The sequence below is a fragment of the Myotis brandtii genome, unplaced genomic scaffold (genome assembly GCF_000412655.1).
Source record: "Myotis brandtii unplaced genomic scaffold, ASM41265v1 scaffold17, whole genome shotgun sequence".
In the NCBI taxonomy this organism is placed as follows: Eukaryota; Metazoa; Chordata; class Mammalia; order Chiroptera; family Vespertilionidae; genus Myotis; species Myotis brandtii.
Genome location: NW_005356259.1, coordinates 8,386,230 through 8,405,383, shown reverse-complemented (window position 1 = coordinate 8,405,383; position 19,154 = coordinate 8,386,230). Strand labels below are relative to the sequence as shown.

Here is a 19,154-nt window from a genome sequence, read left to right as displayed (position 1 = left end):
TCAAGAAGCTGGGGTTAGGGTGGTAGGGGGAATTGTAGAGATATGATCAGTTTTGCCTTTTGAGAAGATTCCTGTGGTTATAATATGGGAAAGAGGAGGAAGGGAAGCTAAAGTGAGTGACAGGAGACCAACTAGGAGACCACTGTCTAGTCCAGGAAAGGAGATGGTGCTGGATGGATGTAAGCTGGTGGAAGGATAGATGGAAAGACAGAGATATAGGATGCTTAAGTTGAATTTGTAATATTTGGGGACTGAATGTGGGGGCAATAGAAAAGAGATATTAAATGTAACTCAAAAAGAGGTCATAGATTTTATATTATTTTAAAGGTTTAATCATGCAGCTTCTAAAAACAGAGTTAGGGATTATATTATTGACAAAGTAGGTGACAGCGAGCAAGATGAAAACTCTTTAGTATCTTTGAGGATCCAAACGATGGAAAAAAATAATACTTGTAATTGTTTACTTCATCAAGATCTCATTAGGACCCAGGAAAGTAAGTTTGTTAAGGTTCACTTTCAAAGGAAATAACACAATTATTTTTATTTTCATTATTTTAAGTTTAATTCTCTATGTCTCTAGATCCTATAAAAAGAACTCAAGCATGTCCCTGCAGTGCCACCCCAATACAAATCACCACTTCCTTTCATGTTACTTTACCCAACCACAATATTTTCCCACATCAGAAAAGCCTCCCAGTATATAAGAGGAGCTTTGGACTGCGTGTGTATGTAGAAGCCTGTTCATGCCTTTGGGAACCCACGACAAAACAGTCACTCACAGTCTAAGCCAGGTGCCCAGTTTCCATCTGGACTCCTAACAAACTGTGTGGTCAGGAGTTAGAAATCAGAAACGTGGGAAAGGTGCAATGTGATGGACACAGCCACCCCAAGTACCATATATGTTATCACCATCATTTAACACGTAGTGCAGGAAATCCTGTTCTTTGCAGAAGAACTTCAAAGAACCACTTCCAGTTCTCTTGGGTAACATTTACTTTTTTTCTTTGCTAACCCCAAAGCGCAGATATATATATATATATATTTTTTCCCTCCAGTAAATTGCTAGTGACACTTCATTTCTTTCCTGCCATCCTCAACCCATTGTCCAAATGACCTCTCGAATTTCCCTCCTCTCCTAGGCTGAAGTTCTGTACCTGGTGGTTACAGAGGCCATAACTTAATTTGCTTTGCCCTGCACTTACTCTTTATTTTCTAGGTTCTGAATGTTTCATATTTTAGCCCCACCATGTTGATCAGCCTTCCTAGCTTCAATATGTATCCTCTCTTGTCCCAGTGACCTTCTTTTCTGGAAGAGCTGTCTTTTAAGCTAATTTTTTTACCTCACTTTTGAATTTTAAACAAAACCTTTATCCAAGTCATCGGAAATAAATATTAGAACCCTCAAGCAACTTAGTCTCATTTTTTCCTTCACTAGTCTGTTCATACAATATGTTATTTACTGAATGCCTACTATGTTCCAAACATAGAGATAGCATTTTGGACACAAACATTCTACATTCTAGAGGGAAAGATAATGAATAAGAAAACAGACAGTCACTCATCCTGTATTCTGTGATTCCATAACATTGTTATGAATTGATTTTATGGAAATATAGCAGACGTTGCAACTCTTGCTCTTGTTTTATTGGATCCCAGACACCCCCTTGTCTGTTCCAATCATCCATCCTCCCAGTTTTGAGGCTTGGGTCATGGGTACCCAGATTACAATTTGGAAAAGTATGTTTTCCTGGGGAAAATATAGTGGTTGACTGCAAAAGAAAAAAAATAACCCAGTGTGCTTGTCATTCAAAGCAGAATGCCAAAGGGCTCTTCACTAAATCACAGTATTAAGCACATACCGTAGAAATCATTTTCAAATGCAGTATATATCACACTGAGTCACTAAACGTCCCTGATGTAAACCTCACATCAGGATGGCGGCAGTGTGATTAGTGAACTTCAAGGTATTTTCTTATGTGCTTTACTCTTAGGGCAAATAGTTATTTTTCATCTTCTCATAGTTGTAAGTTATAACAAGATGAATGGACCCATGGCTTGCCAGAAGCCATAACTCTCTATTTAGTTGACATAACCAGATTCCCAATTTTGGTCTTTGAGAGTTTGAAAGTAGGATAAAACATTGGCTTCCTCTGACCTTTCCCCTCTGTCTTCTCTGGGCAGAATATCTCGATGCATAATACAGTTGGTGGGGCCATGGCAGGGCCTGGAGCTCACCAGCTTGGCAGCACACGGATGCCCAACCATGACACCAGTGTTGTGATTCAGCAAGCCATGCCGTCACCCCAGTCCAGCTCTGTCATCACACAAGCACCTTCCACCAACCGCCAGATCGGGTAAGGAGACCTCCTTGTTGTTTCTGGGGCCTGGCTGGAGCTCAGGAAAGGTTCTGGATTTTCTTCTTGTTTCTAGTGCCCGGATTGGATGAGACAGAAGTTGGTTTTCCTGGCTGATGTGATATTGCCTAGAGCTCACAGTGATGTTTTTGATAGGAGAAGGGAGACAAGGATCTCTGTTTGGTGGATGCTCTTTGACCCTGACTTTTTGGGGTAGGGGTTGGGGAGCAAGTCATTCTGTATCATTGTTTCTTCAAACAAGATTTGTGAATTGTAAGATGACTACAGGAAACTCTATGGGTGTTATAAAGTCCACAGCATAGTTCTCAAGACAAATACTTGAGGATGGTAGAAAGAAGTTTCTCCCTTCTCTCTCTATTGGTCCGTAGTCATTCCTGGAATAGACAGGATAAAGAAAGCAGGCCCTCTCCCTCTCATTTACATAAAAAAGATAATCCCAAGGCATTGGTAGGATGGTCCCGCACACTTTGTATTATGGGATGGAAAGAGCTCTCACTTCTGAGTATCATGTGAGAGCTCTATTCCTGTGCTACTCAGAGTGGAGTCTGAGGACCAGCAGCCTGGGCATTAGCCAGGAGCTTCTTAGAAATGCAGAATCTCAGCTTCCTTATCTCCAGAATGAGGATGGTGTCTCTTTTTTCCACCCTCGCAAGAGTATAGTGAAGAAGAAATAAAATATTTAAGAGCATTCAAGTTCTTAGGAAGAGAAGATAATAACTTAAGCCAAAGAGCTATGATAAATTTTTATTGTTGGATGCTGAAAACTGGTTGCTCTATGTTCCCAGAGTTTAAAACAGCAAAGGGAGCCTGCTGTGTTTGGGATATACATCAGAGTGAAGTTTGAATATATTCAATTGAATATTGGATATGGTAATGTAAAAAAATTAGAAGTTGTCCCACAATTTGTCAGTGTGTCTTTTCCCCCTTGTTTCCAATGCTGGTAAGAATTAACAGACCAAAAGCGAGTACTGGGGACACCACTGGCTTATTCCTCCTTCAAATGCTCTAGAAGGGGTACCTTGCCTCATATTTTTCATCTTATCTGAGTGGATTGTGACATGTGCAGACCTACCTTAACAAATGAGAGTTGTGGGCAATGACAATTTTGTGAGTTTGCTGTGGGTCCGTTTAGTTTCTCATTCAAGAAATAGGAAATGAATCCAGCCATTTGAATCCTTGCCTCTGTTTGAAGAAGTCAGCACTCAATTAGCAACTGTCTCTGTTAAAGACTTCTTTTCTTCTCAGATGACTATGCAAGCAAATGTTGCCACTATCTAAAGCAAGAACCTATAATAATATACTAAGAGGGTGGGGTGGGTTGTCGAAATCTCAAGGGACTCCTTCACTCTAGTGGCTTGGCTTTGGGCAGACAATTCACAATTGGCCAGCTAATTATAATTATTTTATTTTTCCTTCAAAGGGAAAAAACATAAAATGTGCTAAAGTTTACTAGCAGTTTTACAGCATTCCTTCTCCCCTGGAGTTCTGCCTCTCCCTGCACCAGTCCCCAGCTACCCTCTTGGAGGCCCTTAGTATTCGGCCATTGTTAGTACAATGCCGGTTTTTGTGAAACAGCCTTTTAAGGGTTAGCCCTAAATTCTGGGATGGGTGTTGACTCTGTCAATAATTTACCTAGCTGGCCCAAGGCTGTACAGTTGGGTGACATTTCTAGGCCATGTCACTATGCTTGGATGGGTGGGGGTGTTTCTCTGATAGTTGTGACCTCCTGACCCACTCCGTTTCCCATTTATTCCCAGTCCTGGGGTGTTGTATGTCTGGTGTGTTCCAGGAGATAATTGTCACTTTTAGGACTCTGTCTCATTGCCAGACTTGAGGGAGGCTGTTTCTTTTCTTCGGATCCTACTCCCTGTTGTGCTTACCATGTTGATTTCAACCCACACATCCTGTCATTTCCATTTTCTCTATGTGACCCATTCAAAACCTTGCCCGGATGATCATGGGGGCTCAGCAAGGAACAAGCCAACCCATCTCACAGTGGATTCAGAATGAAACTCTAGGTGGTAACATTTGGGGATGGTTGACTCTTTTATTTCTCTCAGCAAAGAGGAAATGAGTACTTATTTTAAAACATGAGTTCCCTCTGGAGACTGTGTCTTTAAATGAGCATTTGAAATTGCAGATAGTTTTTTTTTTGAGGCTGCACAGAACCATATTGTAGTAATATTCTGATTTTTATCACAACCTCAAATATTTAAGTGTCAAAATCTGGCCAAGCCACCTGCAAATGTTTGCCATGGCAACTGGCCAACAAAAACAGCAAACAGCAATGAAAGTCTTCATTCAGGCTCTGTGCTTAAGCTGCATCCAGCCAGAGGGGCTGGGACCCACCTGTGCCCATGCACAGTGCCCTTTTGCTGTGGCCAGTGGGTGTGTTCACGACTGGGACTTTGTGCAGAGGAAGGGGGCCGCCTGTCTCCCACTCCCGGTCTTTTCCTCCCCTTCTACCAGTGCTCAGCTTCTGCTGCTAACCCCACTTTTGCTCTCCTTTCTGCCCCCTCCTTTCAGGCTGTATTTAAGCTTAGAGGCTTGGATGTATTGAGAGTGGTACTGACATGAAGGACTGGGAAATGGGAGCAGTGTTAGTTCTCATGGATTTGGGAGACAAAGTATGCATCCTAGTAAGCATTTGATTTTCATACTTTCTGAGTAGGCACTGAGCTACATTGTTCCAAAATGGGTGGAAACGCAAAAATCTGAAGAAATAAGATGAACAGTAGTTAGACAAGCAACATGGCAACTTTCATTTCATCCCCTTTCATGCTCTGCCGTGCCCTTTTTCCAGTTCTGTGGAAGTAGTGCTGTTATCCCAATAGAAGCTGGAGGTAAGTATAAATATCCCAAATTGCACTTGTGTGGTTAGGCCGGCTAGAAAAACACACAGCACTAGAGAGTGTGGGAGGTATCCCCAAACTAGTGACTACTTGTGCATTGTCAAACTGGCAGACACTCTGTCGGGAAGAGTGTCTTTGGCTGATTGATGGCAGCATTTTAAGAGATAAGTTTTCCAGATGGGAAAAAAGAGTGAGGCACGGGCTGTGGGGGAGACAAGTGAGACAGAAAACAAGCATGTGTTAAATATAGATGAAATCGATTCATCCTTGGACCAAATATGTGGCAGATTCCAAGATCTCTACTCTAGTCATTTTTATTAGATATCATGTAACAGGCTCATTAATTCAGTATCAAGCCAGCAAAGCCTGGGGAAAATGGTAGATGAGCAGGTAGTGGTAGTGCAAATTCTTTTTTTCTCTGACTCTCTGTTTATCTCTGTCTATCTCTCTCTCTGTCTTCTCTCACATGAGACATTTCTGTAGGAGCCAATACTCAGATGAGTAGGTGGCTATGATCTTGATAGATCCCAGCTTCCCTGAAGAAGTCTATTTCTCTTTTGGAGTAAATGATAGTGAGTAATTCATGATCAGTCATTCTTCAGGAGAGCAATGAAGATAATATGGAGTGTGGAGTTCTGCAAGAATGGGTATAAGTGCTGAGTTCTGACAGGTTATGGGAGCCACTGCCAAAATATTCCATCAATTTTCTTCCTGTATTTAAAATGTTCTAAAATGTTAATTCTCTGTACAGATTGAAAAAATATATAAGCTGGTTAGATTATTGGTGGATATTATTTGACAGTAATTGTTTACAGTGGAAGTGTGATACATCTAACATCAGAATACACAAATGTTCCTACCAAGACTGATATTTGGAAAGAAGATATCTGGTCCATTGTGAAATATTCTAGTAAATATACTAGAAACTTCAAAATATGTTAAACAGCGAACATATGTGACCTCTCCCTGATTTTATACCAATTAGTCCTGAAAAATACATGTCCATGTGATATGTGGGCATATTGGCTACTTGGCCATAAACTCTCTTTGCATGGTGCTATAGCGAGGCACTCTAGAACTAACACTTAGCCAGAAATTCATATAAAATATTGTAGAATATTTATATAAAATATGATTTTTATGAAAACAATAGAAAGGAGTTGACACTCATCATAAATTGTACCTTCTCTCACCCTTTCTGTGCTTCTTTCTCTCTTTTCTCTTTGCTGTCCCTGACACTATGTGCCATACAAAATAGCTCAATGGACATGACCGAGGAAAATGATGATGATGATAATAATAATGAAAATCTTATTGCATCTTAGAACTTGTTGGTGTTAAAAGCAAGAGAACCTCTCCTATCAGAGGAGTCATATGGTTTTGTTGTATGAATTGGTGTTGCTGCTTGAGCTGTCCATGGAGATGAGGATGTAAATTAACTCAAGGGTTTCTTTGTCATTGTTGCTCTGAAAAAGGAAGCCCAAAAAAATGGAGAGAGGTCAGCAAATGATGCCATCACAGAAAGGCATGGCTTAAAGAAGATTTAAATAATAAGCAGTTTAGAGTTTAAGAGTGTACTTGCTCTGTAAATGCATAGGTGTACAAATCCATTATTAAAAGTTTTCTTAAACTCCACAAACCAACAGAGCATGATGAAGACTGCCCACCACAAGACAGCTGTCACTGCCTACCACAAGCTAATGCAAGTGACATTCAGGCCAGCCTTCTTCCTGTGGAGGCAACAGGCCAGCAGGTCCCAGGTCATCACTGGCCCATGGCCATTCCCCAGGGCATCTTGAAGCCCTCTTTGAGTAATTCAGACCAGAAGCCATTATTTCCTGCTTTATGTTTTGTTGAATATCATGACTATGAACATTGCTTTATTGTTAGAAAGTTGCTGGATCTTTCACAGCACTGAGAACATTTACGAGAGCCCTTCAGGGGATGCTTTCTGGGAGGGTTGATGGACTTAACCATATGGCTCCCGTTAAATCCCATGCAGAGCCTTGAGAATTACCTCTGACAAGGGGGCCAGCAGCCTTCCAATCACAGAGTTTTATGTGTGGAACAAAACATTAAGTACTGATACTTGAGGAAATATAAGGTTTCTTAACATTCAAAAGTTGTAATACCACATGGTATTGTGGCCAGATGAAGGGGACAGCGCCAGAACAGCAGAGCACATAGACATGTATTCCAAGAAGCAGAAAAATACCCCTGCTCTCCTCTCTGAATATGGCTTTGCCTCTGATCCCACAGGTAAGGCTGGTATCTTCATGTCTCAGCTCCTCACCTGGAACACAGCAAGGCTGGCGTCTTAGCTCAGACTTCTATAGCAAAACACCATAGACCCAGTGGCTTTAACAACAGACATTTGTTTCTCATAGTTCTAAAAGCTTGAAAGTCCAAGGTCAAGGTACCAGGAGATTCAGTTCTTGGTGAGGGCTCTCTTCTTCCCTTGTAGAGGGCTGCCATCTTCTTGTGTATTCACCTGGTGTGTGTGTGTGTGTGTGTGTGTGTGTGTGTGTGTGTGTGTGTGTGTAGGAGAGAGAGAAGGAGAATATGTGAGCTTTGGTGTCTCTTTCTGTTCTTATAAGGACACTAATCCCATTATAGGGGCTTCACTCTCATGACCTCATCTAAACCTAATTACCTCCCAAAGGCTCCCACCTCCGAACATTTATTCCATAACAGCTAGTCTCTTTGGGAGAGAGAATCGGATGTCACTCCTCAATGGCTCAAGATTTTTGTTAGAAAAACCCCTTGATTAGCAGGCTGATACTGAAGGGAAGGAAACTTACCTTTATCCAACATCTACTTCATGCCAGGCACTCATCTAGCTTTGCATGTTGTTTCCTATAATTCTCCAAGAGCCCAGAGAGGTAGCCATTATGTACTCCAGTTTTATTGCCCAAAGAAGAGAAGTAACTTGTCCACAGTCATTCAGCCAGGGAGATGAGCAGAGTTTTGAAAGTAGGTCTGTTGGACTCCAAAGCAGATGTTTTCCCTGTGCTCCTGCCCATGGAAATCCCAGTGCCATGGAAGGCACATAAGTATGTCTGACCATTTGGGAGAATCATCTACAAACATGAGTTGGCTAATGCTCAGTGTATCCGGTTACAGTTTGAAATGCGCCTGTGCTTTCACACACCTGCAGGGCTGTCAAGGGCAGAGGTGGACACTCAGAGTTGCCAGCAGATACTTCAGTCCTTCAGGAGAAATATATTGTAGTTCCCTAGCCCTCAAGGAAGGGAAATTGGGGATTGTCATGAGCACTTGAATACAGAGATTGAGTCTGTACCTAGGAGATCTTCTGGCCAAATTCCCTCATTTTTAAGAAAACCAAAGTCACCTCAGAGAGTCACTGCCCTTTCTGCTCCACATTTGGCTTCTTGGTTTTTAGGAAGACACTGTGCCCTACCCAAATGAAGTGTGACTTCCAGGCTTATTCTGTGGATAGGTGATTTTGCCTATGACCTCCTCTTGGAGGAAGATTTTATCTTATGAATACACAAATTTCCAGAATCTTCCATATAAGTGTTTCTGTGCATAACCCCTTCCCCCATTTTTAGAACAGATAAGCACAGAAGAGGGGAAGAGGGTCTGCTTCTGGAGCAAAGAGCCCATGATTATTTAGTTTATGTCTTTCATAACTCTAAATACTTACTCTTTTGTGCAGAATATTGAAAAAATAAACCTGGAAAACAACAGCTTGCTCAGAGCCAAACCATGACAGGTCAGAGCAGAGTCTTAGAAAAATATTAGCCAAGGGTTCAGATGTCATGGATTTAGGATAGTCTGGGCTCTGCTATTTAAAAAGGTTTATAACCTTGGCCAAGTACTCAACTTCTCTAAGCCCCAGTTCCTTTACCTATATAGGAAAGGGTTAGCCAGCTGATCACAAGTCAGTCCCAGCAACAGTACCCTCATTCATTGCTTCTTTTCTTTCTCACATTTATTTTTTTCTTTTGGTTTGTTTTCGTCCAAGAGCTGAGTTTAGTAGGAGTTCTGGATTATCTGAGCTCCAGGATGTGTTCGCATACCCAGTAGGCGAAGAACAGTGTAGGGCTTGGAAATGCTTGGAAAGTGGAAGCCAGTCAAAGAGAGGGTTTCCCACAAAAGAAGCCAGAGAGACCTGACTTCCAGGCTCAGTTCCTATTCCTATGTGAATATCAACAACTTTATAATTCTGATGACCTTGCCCATTTTATAGTTCAGTAAAGTGAGGTTCAGAGAGGAAGTAACTTGCCCTGGGTCATAATGATAATGACAAGAGCCAGAACTAGAAGCCAGGCCACCCACACCGTACTCTCTCAATGAATGTGACCTTGGGAGCTACTTTGGGAGCTTAGTTCTACATACAGACCATGTGTCACTTCCACCTGTGCACTAAACTTATCAAGAAATTGTTCTTTTATGCTTACTTTGCTAAAAGTGGCTTTTGTTGGAGATATAACTACAAAAACAATAGCATAATAGTAAAAGATGTAAAGTAAGTCCAGTGCAAGAAACATGGACAATGATCTTGCCAGACACAAGTCTATGGGAAAATACAATCTACTATCTTCTATTCTGGCATTATTATTATTTTGCGGGGGGGTGTCTACTTTGTGGAAGAGCTGAAGAACAGGGCTTTAGCTTACATCAATATATATCATCTTCCTAGGGATAAGCCTAGGATAAGGTGCCATATAACTAAACATTGAGAGTTGAGGGTATATATTTCCCAAAATAAAAAATGCAATAATTAACTGTACCTTTCTGTACTTGTCATAGTTCCTCTATGGGGATTGGCTGGGTAACTTCTGTTTTCAGGGACAGAAGCATGAATGCCCAGCTGCCTCACCACTATAGGTTTACATGGCTCATGGTGTGGTGTTTAGAGAGAGTCCCAGGACTAAGTGTAGCCATTCCTTGAAGAATTCCAAAAGGGATATTAACATGGAAAAATGATTCCTATGTGTAGTGCTCTGCAAGGTGAGCATGTCCAGAGAAATGAACTTGATAAAATAGAACTGGCCCTTTGGAAGGGGGAGTACACTTTGCTCTTAGGGAGACTGAGCACGTCCAAGTAATCTGGCAGTGTCCCCGTGGGCATTTCTGATTATTTGTAGCTTTCATATTCTTAAGTACAATATGTCTCACAAAGTGCAAATAACTCTCTATGAACTGATTGACAAGTAGGTTCTGAGTTAAGAGAGGACTGTTTTAGAATTTGCAGATGGGCCATGGTACCCATGGCATATACAATGTATTCATATAATTGGACATTTGGGGAGTCAAAAGATCATTGATTCAACAGATTTCTCATGTGTTTTTCAATTATATTAGACCAAATGGATTTTCTGTACTACCATTTTTTATATTCTTTCTTATGAGGATTTAGTTAACGTTTATGCAAACTCTATGGATGTTTTACCTTTGGTTGGATGAGAATATCATATAAACAGCAAATTTGGTCTTGGATTTTGGATGTTCTAGTAAAGGCAGTCCTTGATCGCGGAATCCTATTTCAATGAGTCAGTACAAAGCCACTGATTGAGAGATGGGAAGTTGGGACTGGCGGTTCCGCCTGTACTGCTCAGAAGCTCTGGGACTTTAAATAGGCCCCTTCACCTAACTGGGCCCTACTTTCCCATCTTATAAAAGAAAGAATGAAACTAGATTGTCTAGTAAGTGCCCTCTTCTAGCTTTGGGAACAACTTTGTTTCCTTATCATCACTAACACTCCACACTGCTTAGCTCATATAAATTATAAAAGAATAAATTCCATAAAATAGATATATTCACATTTAGCAGGAAATCTAGTAATCTAGTTGCCAAGTATGTTGTGCTTTTGGTAAAGATCAACATAAAATTCTTGTAGAGTAATAAACATTCTTAATGGCACCAGACACATTTAAAAGAATTTGGAGTTTTATAGTTTTTCCCCCTTTGGCAAAGTGTATTTTGGCTGGTAAATAGGCCGGTAAAGTCTGTAAAATGATAGGACCCTTGTGAGTGTGGGGTAGAGACATGCCGGAATGTGCTAGGGTTGCTTTTGCTGGGGTGCAGATCTTTGTAGAGAACAGATGGCCCCAAACATCTTTGAAATGCCAGAAATGAACCAGATATTGGTTCAGATGTGGTAATTCACAAGCCAAATGCATAGCATTCTACAGCTGACCTTCAATTTATTATGTTCAGTCCATAGAACCCATAAACATTTTCTACACAAATAATCATAATAGTAATACAACAACAGACACCCATCCCCAAGTCACCATGCCACTGAACACTTGTCAAATATAAAATGTCATTCTCAGAACCTGTAGGGGCCGGAGGCCAAGCATTTGGCAGACTCTCAGGGATCACTGCGTAGTGTGACATTTCCCCTCACTTTTCCCAATGTCTTGCTCAAATTGAGTACCTGAAGAGAGAAGCAGTAGAGCGCTTAATTGAAGAAGAACGGGCTACTTCCACTTCAGTACTGTTTGACTAGTATGGGGGGAGCCATTTTGATAAACCTGCAAACTCAGTGAAACCAACATCTACCTCTAATGCCTTTCTGTAGCCCAGTGTTGAGTCAGGTCATATTGTTAGTGACAAAAATGAAACAAAAATGCAGTTTTATAAATGCACATTCCAAAGTATAGCCTCTCTAAAACATTGAAAGAATGAATTCTTTAAATGATGTGAAATAAACTGTACTATTTCATAAGACTGGAAAATTTTAACATCAGCATCCAAATGAAAATTGTCTCTATGTGTGTTTGTGTGCACACATTTCATAATATTTTGCTTTACTAAAACATGATTTAGGCCATTTGACAATGTATGTAATGTTATTCAAAACCCTTGAAGAATTTTGCCAGATGTATTCTGTGTATTCCACATAACATGGTGTTCATAACGCCCCTTATAACTGGCCTCTTACATGACAATAAACTGTACCAGCACCTTGAAACCACATTTAAAGAATAGTTGTAGTGACCATAGTCTCAGGTGATGATTAAAAATAAATAAAGAAAAGAGAAAGAAAAAGACTCATGTAGATTCAGATTAGCCCCTTTACCTAATTTTCATAAAGTTGAAACAGTTCCTCATTATCTAGAAAATGACCATTTGGTTGATGGATTATGTTTTCAGGAGGAGCTACTTTTTATTTCTCTGACACCTTGGCATCATTGGTATGTGAGGGGAGATACTGAAGTGTTAATGCTGATGTCCCAGGAGGGTGGAGACAGCCAAATCCTGGTGTGGGGGAAGGGCATAGCTCAGGTGGAGGAGGGAGACTATTTCATGGTAAACTGCTGTTGTGTGGCACTGACCATGGGCTTGGAGCTTCACCAAGGAAGGCTTCCGTCCCCAGGAGATTCTGACTTATAGCTGCAGGGAATGGGGATGGGAGGGCACTGATCTGAGGTTCCTTCCTTCCTTCATCCCTCTTCCCCTCTCTCTTTCCTTTCATCTCTCCTAGAAGGAAAGGAAGAATGTATCAAATTATTCATGTCTGTCATTTCACCATAGCTCTGGCTAAAAGTCTGGAATTGGAGAAAGTTTAAAATGTTTAACTAAAAGGGAAATGAGATGTGTGTGTGTGTGTGTGTGTGTGTGTGTGTGTGTGTGTGTGTGTGTGGTGTCAACTACTAGACATGTCCCAATCCCCGCTCACTGTGTGGATAGTTGCTATTTATTTAATTTAGCTCTGTAGTCAAGCTCTTTGCAGGGAACCAGAGGAGTGAGTTTGTCCAGATCTCTTTTGGCAAATGTGCATGTGTTTGTGTGAGAGAGAGAGAAAAAGAGGGAGAGGCAGAGAGGGGGAGGAAGAGAGAGAGAGAGAGAGTTTTCTTAAACAATGTGTGTGAAACTTTGGCTGTCCCACTGAAGCCACAGACATCCAACCTCATATTGGGTCCACCGCGTTCCATAATTATTATTGCCATTAGGAATAATTATTATTTGCTTCGTTGAGTTGGCAGTTTGGAGCCTGCCTGAGACAGAGGCTTCTCACAGGAGCCGAGGAGCACAAAGGACCGAGCACTCACCCACAAGTGCTTCAACATGTTTGGACGACATCCTGCTCTTGGTTCACTTCATTGGGTTTCCTACACATTGAGCTGCAAACTGAATGAAGAGTTCATCAAATACAGAACTGGCATGAATGAGCACCGGCACGCAAAGCTTTTTGATTGGATGCCGGGATTCTTGGCTTTTCTCAAGTCTGGAGACAAGAGTTCTTTCTTTTTTCTCAAGTTTGAGATTAGAGTTCTTTCTTGCTGCTGCATTTCTTTAATTAAACATAAAAAAATAAATAATGAGATGGAACTTCATTGAGAGGCTGGGCTTGAAAAGGCATGAAACGGAAATGAAGATGAACAGGAGGAACAACCAATGCAAAAGCAGCAGGGCTATTCAGGAGGCAGAATAGTCACAACCCTAACGTCATGTTTTCCTGATTTGTTTGCCTCTGTGCACACAAACTCTCCAGGTTCCAGATTCTGTACTGTTTCCTCTTCCTTTGCCTTATCATTTTGAAATAACTGCCACAGGCATCCCCACACCCTTCTCAGGGATCTCAGGTAGACTGTGGCCAGGTGTTTTGAAGCAGCAGAGAGCCCATGGCAGAAGCTGGGCCTGGCAGAAGGGCCCACCAAGTCATTACAGAGAAGAGAGCATGGCACACATTCTTCTAGACGTTATTTTTCCCACAAGACTTTGTTGGTTCCTTGCCAAGGTCTGTAACAGTCACAGGCCTGTGGGTGCTTAAAGAGAACAGCACACACCCTTAAGTGTGGGTGTCTGTCCTCTCCCTTTAACCTCTTCTTCCCAGGTTGGGTGTTTGTAAGAAAAGCTGCTGAATCAGAAGAAGGAAAAACAAAACAAAACCCCAATGTCCTGATGTAGACGCGTCAGACCCAACACAGTGAAGGTCAGTTTTGTCTCCACAGATGCCCAGTCTGTCCTCCATCCCAAAGCCAATGGGATTCCTAGACAGGGTCAGGCAGGACCAGTGAAACCTTGCTGGGCCTGAGGGGAGACACCGTGTGTGTAACAACAATATCCCTCCGTTGATCAGGAATGGAGGCAACTGGCTACCCACGTTCTCCCAGATGTGGTGCCCAGCTGTGGTGCCCAAATGGGGTGAGTGCCAAGAATCCCTAAAAAGAGACTTCTTTTGTTATTACACTTTCATTAAATGGGTTCCTTGGGTGAAGGCGCCTGTATACCTAAGATGCAAGTGAAAGTTTCACTGGAGTGGTTTCCAGGCATTTGTGGTCCTGGATTTATATGTAGGAACACTGTTTAGAGGGAGAATGCAACAAAGCTGCATGCCTGTCTGCATTTGCATACAAGATGGCAGTGCAGTCTGTAAAGGAAAAGAACCCTGAATTTCATCAGTAGGAGTAAAGGCTATCTTCAGATCAGATTTTCTGCAAGTGTGGAATTGCTGCTTTTTCAATTTTCACTTGTTTTAGGAATTTGGGGTAGAGATAGGCCAGGAAAGTGGCCTCTCTTGGCATGGAGTTTCATAAAGATGGAACCTTAATTTGTTCCTTTTCAGTGGTAACCTTCGCAAGGAACCACGTTTTCAGGAGGCCCTGTGGAGTGGATTGTTTATATCAGTCCTTAGTTTCTTTGTTACCTTTTTATTCAGAGAGCCTGCTGGACTGAGTCTTTTTTAGTCTCAGCAAGTGCTTATTTTAATAGTATTTCTATAGAAAGCATTCGATCCTTCATATTTCCATAATGGATTTCTCTGGAAAGCTGGGGGTTTTCCAAAGTCTAATTGTTACATCAGTTTTTATAGTGATGGGCCTGATGTTTCTTCTATTAAAAGCCGCCTCTCCATTAATTGACTTAATTTTAGGCCCTTTTCTATAGTCAAGCAATGAAATGAGCTCGCAAATTCTATTACTTGTTCCAGAATGAGGTGTGTGGTGAGTTCTAGGGTGGGGGGAGCTTCCAAAGGGAACAGGGTGCTATCAGAGCCTAGAGTCACATTAGATGGCAGACCCTGAGGGAGAGGTGCTGACGTCACAGTCTGACGTATGACAACAGTCGGGAAACAATTGTTTTCTCAGCTGCACAGAGATTTTTTCTTTTAAAAAACGCATAACTGCCTGCTTTAAGAGATGAGCAGGGTTCCCCCAGCACGTTACGATGTGATGCCTTTGTGCCATGTTATAAAGATGAATTACTAGAATAAGGGCAACTAGAATCTATTAAACTGGTATCTATTGAGCCTGCTTGGGGGCTGTCAAAAATGAGGGGATGTGCCACGCCAGTGTTGTTCAGTGGTTGAGCGTTGACTCATAAACCAAGACATCACTGGCTTGATTCCCTGTCAGGACGCATCCCCAGTAGGGTGTGTACAGGAGGCAGCCAGTTGATGTTTCTCTTCCATATATATTGCTGTCTCTCTATCCCTCTCCCTTCCTCTCCCTCTAAAAATCAATAAAAAACATTTTAAAAATGAAGGAACATGGAGATCAGCCAGCAGGGCACCCCATCTCCCAAAATACCTCACCCAGAGCAGCTCCGCATAGTTTATTTCGTTGAGTTTCTGCATAAGCAATTGTTTGAATAAAGTTCTCTAGCAAGGCAAAAGTTTGAAAACTCCAGAGTTGGAAGATTCTTTTATCTCCACTTACTGTCTTAGAAGTGAATTCCTGGGCAGGCATATGTAGGACCATCTTGAAGACAGGTTTCCTGTTGAACTAGCGCCACCATCGCCATTGTGGCAAGTACTGGTAAATGAGATTGGAGAAACGGGCTCTGGTTTCTGAAGTGAAGGGGGTTTCTGGGGACTAAAATATGAAAGAACTTTTAGTAGTTGGATGGGAGGGAAGAAAATTGTCAAAAGAAAAACACTAAGACTTCATGGGAACCTGTACATTTTAATCTCTCAGGAAAAGGAAGAGCAACAACAAAGGATGGTGCGTTGTTTCCGTTCACTTTTCTAGGCAGGGTCCTCGAACACTGTGATCGCCAGGCTGAGGCCCTGGGACGCAGGCGGGCCACAGAGGCAGCGGCCACAGACCCAGAACCCCACATGCCTTTGCCTTGGCCCCTCCACCTTTAATCTGCAGACCTGCCCTCTTTCTCCGTGTAAGTTCAGCTATCCAGATTTTGCTATTATTTTTCTTTCTTCGCCATTTCACCTTTACCGCAGTCTAACCTCTCTGCATCTATCCCTAGAGGAATATGATGGCTGCCTCCTTGGAAGCTTCCTCTGCGCTCAGCCCCCTGGGACAACCCCTTACTTCAGGCTCAGCTTGTCCTGTCTATGGGCAATGCTCAGTTATGTCCATCTTTAACTCCTGTGTATATGTTGTTCTGAGTCAAATTGCACCTCCCCCTAAAAAGATATGTTGAAGTCCTAACCCCAGTGCCTCGGAAGGTGACCTTAGTTGGAAATTGGATCTTTGCAGATGTATTCAAGTTATGATGAGGTTATATGGATTAGGGCAGGCATACACCAAGTGAGTTCCTCACAAGAGGCCATGTGATGGCAGAGGCAGGGGTTGGAGTGATGCCTCTTGAGATCAAGTAAAGACAGGGTTCTCTGGCAACTGCATGAAACTGGGAAAGAAGCATAGGGCCCAGAGCCTTGGGAAAACCAACCCTGCACACCCGATTTCAGCCTTCTGACCTCCAGAACATTGAGAGAATACTTTTCTGTTGTTTTTCAACCACCTGTTCATGGCAAGTAGTTCCGACAGCCCTAGGGAAGTGATACATGTGTCTTCACATCACTAAGGACCTATTAACTTTGCCAAAAGAATTGTGATTTTTTTTTTTGAAATCTATCACTCCATTCTCCATTTATTCAACTGGAACAGAGAGTCAGATAAAAGCATTGGAGAACAAAGCTAACTAAGAATAAAAGTAAAATTACTCTCTGGAGAACTGGTGTCTTGTTGGAGTTGGGAACTGGTGGGTTAGTCCTCATTCTCCATTTGTATAGAGAGGAAGCCAAGAGGCCTGCTCTAGATCAACAGACCCACTATCAGCACCTTCCGATGAAAGATGTGGTGAGAGATACCGTTTACCTGGGCTGCAAGCCGGCAGTGCCATAAAAACCCACTGTGAGGCGAGTGGAGGTGAGGGTGGCTTTTCCTCAGCCCTGTGCACTCTGCTTTGTATCTGCTGGATTCTAAAGGATGCGGGCATTGTTGATTAAGCTGTCTAACCTATAATTTACAAGGAAAGCAGGCTCAGCACTGCACGCAGGTAGGGGGGCTTTTAATCTCGGCCTTCCAGAAGTTTTTAGCAGCCAAGGACATTTCCTAAACATTGAAGGCCAGGCACCAGTGACTCATCTGAGGAAGGACACCCCAGGGTGATGGGTTTTGTTTTCCCGTGTGTGTGTGTGTGTGTGTGTGTGTGTGTGTGTGTTTCTTCAGACACTGAGCCTAATCACCAAGAGCTTTCTTTTGGATGGTGCCTAATTCCTTTCAGCCCCTCAGCCTGCGGGCTGGTGCTCATTCTCATGACTGATCAGAGTTTTAGCTGCTGTTCTCCTAATACATGTTTTTGAAAAGGGAAGTAGCTTACTTATGTGGCAGCACTGTTCTTTTGATCTGTTAACTTTTCTTAATTCTTTTTGAAGCATCCTTCTGCCTCCTTTTCTGGCTCTGAGTGATTTAAGGGAAAAATCCTGGAGTTTATATGCTCTGAGAAACCTAATGCCCCGAGAAATCCAGTAAAGCCCACCGCCAGAATTGTGTTGGGGGGCGAGGGCTATGGGGATGACCACCCAGAGTGAGAGCCCGCTCAGATGACAAAAGCAAGCCGACATATACCTGTGTGAGGCTACCACTGAGTAGCGGGTTGTAGGCTGCACATACCTGTGGAGGTGGGACTACACTAACATGTATTCAAACTTCTGAAAATTTCATGTTTTCTTTCAGGGAAGTGTGTTCGCCCCTCCGTATATAATAGATGCAAAGGGTTTTTATTGTCTCCCCTCCCTTAGTTTGAATAATCACATCTTAAGAACTTTGTATTTTTTTGGATCCAGAGTGAACCACCCTGGGTTTTCTTTTACTTAATGGGCTCTTCAAATCACTATATCACCTTGATTCCCTTGATATTTTAAATCAACCAGAACATGGAAGCAATTCCCCCGACCACACCCCTGTTGATGTGAAGTGACACCTCCCATGGCTCCTGCTGTTTGTGGTGTCAGCCTTGTTGGTCAGAACTTGGGTTGGGTTTCTTCCAAATTCAGGTACCTCTCTGGTCCTGATGAAAGACGCACAGGTAAGCACAGGGACAGCTACAGCAGGTGGGGAGGGGAGGAAGCAGAGAGTTCCCCAAACAGCTCAGATCTCTGGGAGGGAGCAGGATGTTCTCATAATCTTCGTAAAATAATAAAAACTATAACACATTTTCCTGCAGTTCTACCCAAGTAAAAGCAAGAGGGTGATTGTCCTTGCAGCCCCTGACAACCCCTGCCCCTCCCCAGCTGCTGTGAAACATTAAGCTCTTCCCATGGCTTATTCAGCTCTTTCATCACTTTAGAACTTCCATCATAAGGAGAGAATGATAAGGAAGAAGCAAACGGGGCAGATAATGTAGGCACACTCACCAGCAAGCATTTTCCTTTAGTGTGATAAGACAAATCATGCGTCTCAGACTTTGAAATGATTAAAAAGTTCCAATCAAAATACAAACCAAGTTTTAATTTAATAAGTCTTCTAAAAAGTGGTTTGTAAGCAAGCTTCATTAATAATCACATTCTGGCTGGTAGCCACCAGTGGGAAAGAATGGGGTGTCCCAGCGTGGTATTTGGGCATGTTTGTCCATCCCACAAAACGAACTTCTAGTTTGGGATCACTTTTCCCAGCTGGCAACAGCCTGGCATGAGAGGGCATTCCTGGTGGCAAAAATCAGACTGAAGGGGAGAGAGTGGTCCAGCCATTGCTTCTGGCAGTCATCC

The 19,154-nt window shown here is 42.4% G+C and overlaps 1 protein-coding gene across 4 annotated transcripts in view; it reads left to right on the top strand.

The window, feature by feature from the left end:
* Positions 1–19,154, top strand: part of CREB5 (cAMP responsive element binding protein 5) — a 389,564-nt gene that overhangs the window by 141,646 nt on the left and 228,764 nt on the right. For all 4 annotated transcript variants that reach the window (XM_014537001.1, XM_014537002.1, XM_005862956.2 and 1 more), the window contains one exon: positions 2,182–2,354. In XM_014537001.1, coding sequence (XP_014392487.1) covers positions 2,182–2,354 — 173 coding nt within the window. The remainder of the gene's footprint in view (positions 1–2,181; positions 2,355–19,154) is intronic.